Source organism: Leishmania martiniquensis, chromosome 36 (assembly GCF_017916325.1).
Source record: "Leishmania martiniquensis isolate LSCM1 chromosome 36, whole genome shotgun sequence".
NCBI classification, from domain to species: domain Eukaryota; phylum Euglenozoa; class Kinetoplastea; order Trypanosomatida; family Trypanosomatidae; genus Leishmania; species Leishmania martiniquensis.
In genome coordinates, this window is record NC_090171.1 from 1,145,771 (window position 1) to 1,155,000 (window position 9,230).

The window sequence follows — 9,230 nt, forward strand, 5'->3', positions numbered from 1 at the left end:
ACACACTTCGAAAAGCTATCAGCCGTGTAGGTACACAACAGCACGCAGAACATTGTCAAGAGTAAGAAGCAAACACGTGAAAAAAATAAGATAGGAAAGCTCCATTAATAGGCACTTGCACACGAGAGAGTGCCCGATTCTGGTACAAAAAGGGACTTGGTCCGTTCCGGCACGCCGGAGTAGACTTGATGCACCATGAGGCACTCCCATACTCGGCGCCATTAAGGATGCTATGAGATTGGGATGGTCCTCTGGCCACTTGCCTGATCGCTGTTTCCGCCCCGTGGCGGCGCAACCTTGCTTTCTGCAACATGTGAGGGACGCGGCGGGCGCTCTGGGATAGCTTCACCCCTCAAAATCTTCTCAAGATCTTTGCCACTGAGCGTTTCATACTTGAGTAGGTTGTTGGCGATGGCCTCCAGCTCGGCGCGGTGGCTCAGAAGCAGCTCCTTGGTCTCGAGGTAGGCCTGCTGAACGAGGCGATGCACCTCTTTTTCGATTTTGAGCTTTGTCTCATCTGAAATGTAGGCGCCTTCGGCGGTGTCGGGCGTACCATAGTCGACAAAGCCCATGGCGTCACTGAACCCGAACTGTCGCACCATGTGGCGAGCCATGTTTGTGGCCTGCTGAAAGTCAGAGCCTGCGCCAGTCGTGATGTCGTCAGGGCCCAAGAGAATCTCTTCGCCGACGCGTCCCGCTACACAAACCTTTAGGCGCGCCAGGCACTGGCGCTTGCTTTGGCTGTACTTATCTCTATCTGGCTGCTGCTGGACGAGTCCCATAATGCCGTTGCCTCGGGGAACTATGGTTGCCTTGTGCACAGGATCAGCACCCTCATCCTTCAGTAAGATAGCACTCAAAGCGTGGCCGCCCTCATGGAATGCAGTCACGCGGCGCTCCTCCTCCGGCACAATCTTCTTGCTCTCAGCACCCATCATGACGCGGTCTTTGGCGTACTCTATCTCGTCGTTTGTCACTTTCGCCTTGTTCAGCACTGCAGCTCGGATGGCTGCCAGATTCACCAAATTGCTGAGCTCGGCCCCTGTGAAGCCTGTTGTTCCACGTGCAATGTCCATTGCGTTGACCGTGCTATCTGTCTTTATCTTGTCAAGGTACACCTGAACCACCTCTGCGCGTCCTTTCATATCTGGAGGGTCGACAGTGATGGTGGTGTCCAGGCGACCGGGGCGTGTGAGCGCCTTGTCCAGCGTTTCAGGGGTATTCGTGGCAGCGAGGACAATAACGGCGTCGTCGGAGTCGAAGCCATCCATCTCTGCAAGGAGCTGGTTCAACGTCATGCGAGACGTACTGTGGTCAGAACGAGAGCGGCGACCGCCTAAAGCGTCCACCTCGTCGATGAAAATCAAAGCTGGTGAGTTGGCCTTCGCCGCAGCGAAGAGCTCGCGAACGCGGCGAGCGCCGACGCCAACGAACATCTCATCAAACTCGCTCCCGGTGGCGTAGAAGAAGCTGACGCCGGCCTCTTTGGCGATCGCTTTCGCCAGCATGGTTTTCCCGCACCCTGGCGGGCCGGTGAGCAGTGCTCCTTTTGGCAGCCGCCCACCTAAATTGTGGAACTTCTCGGGGTCCTTCAGGAACTCCACTATCTCTTCCAGCTCCTTCTTTGCCTCATCGCATCCGCGAATGCTGTCAAACGTGACTTCCAAGTTGTCCAGATTCACTGGCTTCACGTCCACAGAGCCGAACAGGCCCGATATGCCAGAGCGTGCAAATCCTGACTTGTTTGCAGGATGGCCCTCCTGAAAGCGATCGTTGAACTCCTCGGCCAGGCTGATAAAGCAGCTAAGAGCAATTCCGAAGAGCAAGAACATCCAGAAGCGCGTGGCCCAGGAAGCCTTCTGCGGGGCTGACACGACCACAATCGGCCTTTCCTTTGTGCCCAGATCGCTCGGAAGCGGCTGATGTTGTGGCTGTGCGAATGGCACCCCCCCTTGCGACAAGGGCGGTGGCGGAGCTGCATACGTGGCGCTGTATGGTGCCCATATCGGCTGCCCATAGTGCGATGGCGGCGGCGGTGGCGGTGGAGGATAAGCCCCGGGGGTGGGGTAGTACGTGCGCCTTTGCAAAAACTCTGGCGCCACAATCAGCGTCTGATAGTGCGAACGAGGTCCGGTACGCACGCGAAGCACTGTTGTGCGTCGGTTGACGACTAGAGTCGCGTCCGTGAAGTACCTTCGCATTTTAAACGTTGGCACGTGGTCGCTGTTTGCGTAATTTTTCTTCGTCAGAAAAGAACAATAAGACTCTAGGGGTTTTACGCCGAGTCGGGGAAAGGGAGTAAGAGAGATTAGAAGAGAGTAGACGCGAAGAGCGCGGGACTGCAAGGAGCTGTCACGCCATACTCTACGCCGAAACCGGACGGAGATCAGCATGGTAAGGGTGCAAAGAACGCCACTTCTCGTTCGTATGCTTCATGGAGAAAGGTAGATAATCGATAGGCTCACTTTCGAAACAAAAAACTGTGAGTCGGTTCAGCAACACTGATACAGTAGCTTCCGAGCGGCATATAAGAGAAAGATAATGGCCCAGTTTGTTTTTGGTTTGAACAAAGATGTTTCGCCTGCTTGTCTTTTTTCGTGCTACTGCAGCTGATAGAAGGATACGAGCATATTTCGAAAAGCTGCCGGCAGGCTCTCCAGAATCGACTGAAAAATGTCGGGGCACGTCTTTTTGGCATGAAGCAAAAACAACTGGATGGCTTCCTTCGTTCCAGGATAGTTTACTGCAGCCTGTTGCCAGCTGTACACAATCTTGATGGTAGAAGAAAAGAACCCTGAAAACGCGTCTGCCGGTAGCTGAACCAGTGCTTGCAAGAGATAAATAGTAGCCTCCGATTTATCCACAGTGTTTTCCGCCTGTGCCATAAGCTGCGACATTGTATCGATGCGAAAAAACGCTGCGTAGTTTGGGAGCACCCCCAATATGCCGCATAGGTCGAAAGCCATGGCCGAAAAGTAGTAAGCGGAATCTCCGAAGACGTCGCTTCGCAGCGCGGCGTTCGCGGCCTTTAAAGCCTCCGTAGCAACTCTAGAGAGTTGGCCCGGGTAACACGAAGCCGTCTTCCCGATAAGCCTCACAACGTGCTCTTTGAGCTGCGGATCCTCGGCCTCCGATACTTCGATGGCGGCCCACCTCATGAGGGTGTCGTGAAGGCCGGTAGGAAGTGCGCCTGTTCCTACAGCGCGAAGAAGCGCACATAGAATGGTGATCCCCGCTACCTGAACTTCTTGTGCTTGCGAAGCTGTCAGGAAATGTGCTGCGGAAACTGGTAAAGCCCACAACGTCGACTTCAGCCACTCCTCTAGAATTACAGTAGAGACTGAATTGGCGTATGCGCTGCAGATGAGCAGCGTGTTGAAAACAAGATCCACGTCATCCGTGATGTTCCGACTCTTGATGTCTGCAAGTACGCCGCTCCATGTGCCCAAATTCGCAATCGCCACCTCGCTATTCGGATAGACAGAGATGAAGGCGATTATGGCGCGATCCAGCGAGAAAACGTCTTTGTCCAGCAAAGCATTTGGCTCCTCTCGAATGTACATTGCTGTGTAAGACTGCTCGAACAGTGAAGCGCGGTGAGCCCTCTCACCCTGAAGTAAAGAAGAGAGTCTCTCAGCTGCTGAACGGTCCCCTAGAAGGGGCATGAGCTTGCTCAGAAAATCAACCAAAAGAGAGAGATTGGTGGTCGAGTACACTGGCAGGCACGCGCAGAGCGACTCTAACAACGACGGCAAATGAGGCACAATAACATTAGTGCTTCCGTAGTTCTCCAGGACCCCGTAGATCACATTTAGTGCGCTGACGCTCGTAATCTGAATCCGCTTGCTGGTGCTCTGCAATCTTGAGCTGAGGAGCGGAATAATCCTATCCATCGTGCGAGGAGACGAGTTCAAGATAGTCTCGCTCAGCCTTGACAGAGACCACTCAGCAATGCTCACAACACAAACATGCTCTGACTGATTGCTGATGAATTGGAGAAATTGCTCCACCAAAGAGTCGAGCACTGTGCTCAGCTCGTGGGCGCATCCGTTGGCGATGGTACCCACAAGAACAATGCCGGCCTCCCTTTCGCGCCATTCGCTACTGCTCCATAGATGTTGGATGGGACCGATAAAAGCCTGGTACGTTGCATCACTCGAGAATGTGCTGAGCACGTCTACAAATTTCAAAGCAGAGCTTCGTAGAGTCATAGCCGCGGCATCATCGTCCATTGTGTCATCCTCCGAAATATCCTTCGCTCCGCCCTTCACTTTGAAACTGACCGCTGCGCTGTCCCGAACACGGTAGTCGTCTGTATCCATGATGTTTGCCACCTCTTCTGCTGAGAGGATCACGTACCGAACAAGGGATGGAGCTAAAGAGAAGATCAGCTGCTGCACATCAGCAACGAGGAAAGCAATAGCGGCTTCCCCGCCGCTGCGATCATACAAGTCTACGGTGGTACATATCAAGTCGATAGCTGCAGCGACCAATTCCTGGTTACCGCTGATAGTGCTCTGATCACTGCAAATAAGCTGTGTAGAACTCGTGACCCACCAATTTTTGTACCTCTCCATTTCGTTCGGACTCATCTGACCGAAGAAGTCGAAGTAGTCCAGCAGAAATGAGCAGGTACGCAAAACAAGAATTACAAACGCCGAATCCTCACCACAAGAGCACTCCAGAAGAGATGTGCATACGCTCGATAAACTGTGGCTAGCCTTTGTGAGGCCCATCTGCAGTGGCGAGAGTGTATCAACATTCCAGTCCAGGAGCGATGCCTGCTCGTAAATGTTAAAGCACATACGAAAGGCGGCTTTTCTTATTGCCAAAGGCACACTCTGGGAAACCGCCAACTGCGAAACTCGTAGGATAATGTGCTCGCTGGATTCGCCTATCTGCTTCGGTACATCCTCCATCAAATACTGAAGGCAGTACAGTGCTGCAAGAGTTTTCAAATCGCCGGCTGGAAGTAGTTCGTTGAGCAAAATGCTTGGAAGATCCCCGACCCCCGAGGCCATCCACCATTCGAGCGACGTCAACGACGTCACCTTTACAACCACTTGGGCCGAAGTGCGTGCAATTCTCGTGTCGGGAGGATTCGCGAGCGACTTAAGTGCAAAACGGGCAGCTTCCTTCACCGCGTCTTCACCAAGGGCATGGCGGGCAGATGCTAGATTGTTCTTCAGCGTAATTCCTGCGAGTTGACGGTACTGTACCCAAGCAACTGGGAGGACAATATCTGCCACCGGATTCGCCTCTGCTCCGAAAACAGCGGACAGTAGAATACAGAATGCTGGATTCGACTCGTACTGCTTGAGCTCAGCGTAAGCCGCCTTTGAATTCGAGACATCCACACCATTGTTATGAAGTAGCTGAATCACACTCACCAAATCACTCTTAGTTGGTGTATACATATTTCGTCCCTTTTCTATGAAAGCTGATACCACTTAAGTACAAGGAACTTTAACGCAAAAAAAAGACTGGAAGCATGGTAACGACAGAGATGAGATTGTGGTTTTGCAGCATACATAGCGAGCCCTGACATGGGAGTCATCAGAGCATCCGTACAAGGGCATGAAACATGCCTACCTTTTACCCACAGGTGCAAACTAGTTCACCCACAACATCTGAACGGCATTGCTTCACCCCACAACGAAACTCTTTTACCACTTACTGCGTGTCCTAAGCTCAGCACGGAGTGTACATCCATGTCCTGTGTTACACCACACCTACTTTTCTTACCGACAAGTTCAAACTCTACCATAAAACATGGGCTGAGCCCCGAGCACCTCCCGACACTGTCACAGGGCCCGATCGCACAATGCGAAGCAGCCGCAGGCACGCCTGCTACAGCAATGCACGCTCAGGCACCCGAGCGCGGCCCCTCGGGCGAGCTCTGCCCAACCCCTGCTTCGCAGGCCGCCCCTCACCGCCGACCCCCGTAGCGCCACATCGCTCCGCCCCCCCCCCATGCCGTAGGCGCCTGATGCCATCGGCACCCACCAGAGGCGGCTCGGCAATTCGCTGGCGTAGGGGTCTCTTGGCTTCCCCGCAGAGAGCGGGTGCCGGAACGCTGAGGGACCATGCCGAATGGGCTCGCTTCACTGCCGGCATTCGAAGGCCTCTAGGGATGAAGAAAAGTCGGCTTGAAATGAAGAGGCTTCTATTCTGAATCGCCCAAGCTAAAAACGAAGCAGGAACAACCCTGTCTTAATACGCGTCTTTGCGTCGGCCTTCTTTCGCAGCACCCCACTTGTGACTGCGCAAATGCGTAGTTTACATGAGATGTATGTAAAAACCGTGTGAAATGGATCCTTTCCTTCCTTCTTTTCACTGTCCACCAAGCGCCGCGCAAGTATATGAGGAACAGCGCCGATTCGTCGGCTAAAAGAAAATCATACGTATTCGCCCATCGGGTATCGAAGGGGCACCTAGGGAGCGCACCGTGAGCCCCCCGCAACTCCGCGCAGATGTAATGGTACCCGCATTGGCCGAAGAAAAGCAACCTTCCCCCCCCCACTGAAGTCATTGAAGCGCAAAGGGGTCCTTACAAGGTGGCTAATATCGTGACCGTTTGCAAAGAACTGCCCCCACACAAGAAACAAGCGGCTGGCCACGCGCCGTTTTCATCCCCCCCCCCCAAGCTAATGCCGACCACGCACATTTCGTTTACCCCGACTAATCAAATCACTTCCCCCTACACTTTTCAGTGGCCCTTTCAAGCCACTGCAACTGAAAAAACAGTCGCCCAAGCCTTCGAGAGCCGGCCGCTGTCGAAAAGCCCCTTATGCGCAAAGAACCCCGAGGCGCGGCCGGCCCTTTCCCTCCCCAAAGGCGCGCCAAAAAAGGGGAAGCCCCAACCCCATTGCTCATGACAACGGCCAGGCCAACCTTCCAAGACGGTCATTGTTGAGTTCGTCCTTTTCGGCTGCCGGGGAGAGGCTGATTTATCTCCCATGACTCTCAAAATCATCAATTTCGCCCCCATCTAAAGGCGGCGCGTGGCGTCCTCCAGCGCAGCCCAAACTTTTGAGAGACCCCTAGGCCTCGCAGATACCAACCTAGCCTTCCGGAAAAAAGAACCATTTTCACCGTGCAGCTGCGCTTCAAGGATGCCCCGCCGCAGGTTCGCATTCCAGCTGCCAGCGTTTGGCCCCCGCGATCGCCCCCCACCCCGCCGAAAAAAATATGGCGGCGCACCCCGTGCTTTCACATAAGATAACCCTAAACTTGGTTTGGTTGTTTCCCTTTTGGCCGCGCCAGAACCCGCCTCAGACAAAACCAAAGAGGCCAAAGGACCCCCAAAGCGGCACCGCCCCCGCGCCAATTGAGTTCCATGTGGCTTTGTCGGCTTCACAAGAAAACGAAAAAGTAGGGAACGGATGGGTCCTTTCCCTTTCCTAAAAGCCGCGGCGCCGCGCGGCCGGCCGACATACTAAAGCATTGAAAATAGCAAACGCGCCCCCGGGCCCTTGCCCGCCCGCGCGGCTGAGCTTGAGTTCCGGCGAAAGCAGAACCCGAAAGCCGAGCCCCGTGTGTGAAGGGTGTTCGGCGGCTTTTGACCTTTCCACAAAGGGAAAATCCTCACTCGACCGATTCTGAAATGGAGCCGAAAACGAAAGAAGCGCAGCGCACTTTGTGCGCACACACGAAAGCGGCGCAGAACAGCAGCAACATGCAAAGAAGATCGCCCGCAAATCAAACTGCGCAAGCAGTCGATGATACAGGGTGAAGATGAGCACAAAAGAGTGCTAGTGCATCATATGATGCAGGCTCGGCTGGTTGTTCGGGGATGGTGCTCGGGGCCGCCGGTGCTTGCGTCCCCCCCGGGGCCCCGTTAGCCACGCGCCCAAAGCGTAGCAAACAAGCCCCCACAAGAAAATAAGGCGGTCGACGAAACAGCCACCAGCACGGCGCATTAACAAGGACGAGCCTCAAAGAAAATAGCATCTTTCCGCATAAACCGCAAACCGACATATGACGCCGCCCGTGGTGTAGCAGCCCAGACGTCATTTTCAGCAGCCCAGACGTATATCATAAGGTGGCGCCGCTAAAGATGCTTTTTGAGGCTTGGTTAGCGTTTTGTAGCCGCTCGAAAAGGTCTTTACACATGCTGGAAAAGCGCAATATCTTTTAGAAAACCTGTGCTCACCCCTTGGCGGCGCTACGCTGCTTTGCCTGGGGCAGTTTTTCTTTCTCTAGCTAATGCCGTTTCAATATTTTTCCCTCATCGCTGCCTGGGTCGCGTGGATGCATGTGCTTTAAGGTTGGTTTTTCTAGGCCACACTAAGGGCTTCGCTTTGCTGCTTCTAGTCTGTTAAGGCAAGGTTAAGGTCGTTGGCGCCCCAGAAAGGCCTAGGCTGTCCTTTGTGAACGCGATGCCGGGGCGGTGCTGTGCGCAAGAAAGCGGCTTTTGTTTGGCATGCGAGACCCCATTACCAAGTTTTACAAAACCGCCAGAGATGCTTACGGCTACAAAATAGGGAAGGCCGCAGCGCTTATTAACCGGCGCGCGATGGGTATCGCCGTTTGGAACGGCCCGGGCGGGCGCGCCCGTTTCTATGCTTAACGCCTCCGCGTTAGGTAAGCGCCCCGGGGCTTAGCGCGCATATGTTTCTGTTATGGCGTGGGGTCCATACTTTGCTGGCCACTACTGCTCTTTATTTCGTCTGGCGGGCGTTTCGGGGCAGGGCGCCCCAGTTTCTTTACCGGGAAGATTTTGGTGGGGGCTCCGTCTGCGGGCATGCTGGGCTCGCTTTTTAACTCCACAAGAAACGCGGCCAGGCGGTTTACTTCTGCATTTCGAAAGTTGATAATTCCTGGCTAAAGTGGGGGTGCGGTTCTCTCCTATGGGGGCGGCGGTGATTCATGGCGCGCCATCGGCAAGCTTCGGCGCCGCTTGTCGTGCGCTTGGCTGCTCGTGCTAAAAAAGGGCCTTCGCGTGCACAACGTGAAAGGCCATTGGGGGTGTAATCTTGAAGGCGGCTCTTTTACGCACGGCGAAGCCCAGGTTCCCCCTTTTAAAATGGTCGTTCCCTTTTGGCGTGTGGGAAAACCTTTCGGCGCTTTGTGTGTGGGGGGCGCTGTTGGTGGTGTGGCTTGCGGTGGGCTCAGTTTGTTTGGTGCCAGCCCCTTGGCCACCAGGAGGGGTTGGGGGGCTAGGCTTGGGGTTCGGCGTGCTGCCCTGCGGAGCTTTGCGGTAGGGTCCTTGGCTCTGGGACGGGTGT

At 54.5% G+C, this 9,230-nt stretch overlaps 2 protein-coding genes across 2 annotated transcripts; both read right to left on the minus strand.

The window, feature by feature from the left end:
• Positions 1–230: 230 nt before the first annotated feature.
• LSCM1_00285 (uncharacterized protein) lies at positions 231–2,393 on the minus strand (the record flags this gene model as incomplete). Its single annotated transcript, XM_067317937.1, has 1 exon — positions 231–2,393. One exon carries the CDS (start codon positions 2,391–2,393, stop codon positions 231–233), a length of 2,163 nt encoding a protein of 720 aa, XP_067174042.1.
• Positions 2,394–2,600: 207 nt separating this feature from the next.
• On the minus strand, positions 2,601–5,417 carry LSCM1_00286 (uncharacterized protein; the record flags this gene model as incomplete). Its single annotated transcript, XM_067317938.1, has 1 exon — positions 2,601–5,417. The coding sequence occupies one exon, from the start codon at positions 5,415–5,417 to the stop codon at positions 2,601–2,603; it is 2,817 nt and encodes a 938-aa protein (XP_067174043.1).
• Between the last annotated feature and the right edge of the window lie 3,813 nt (positions 5,418–9,230).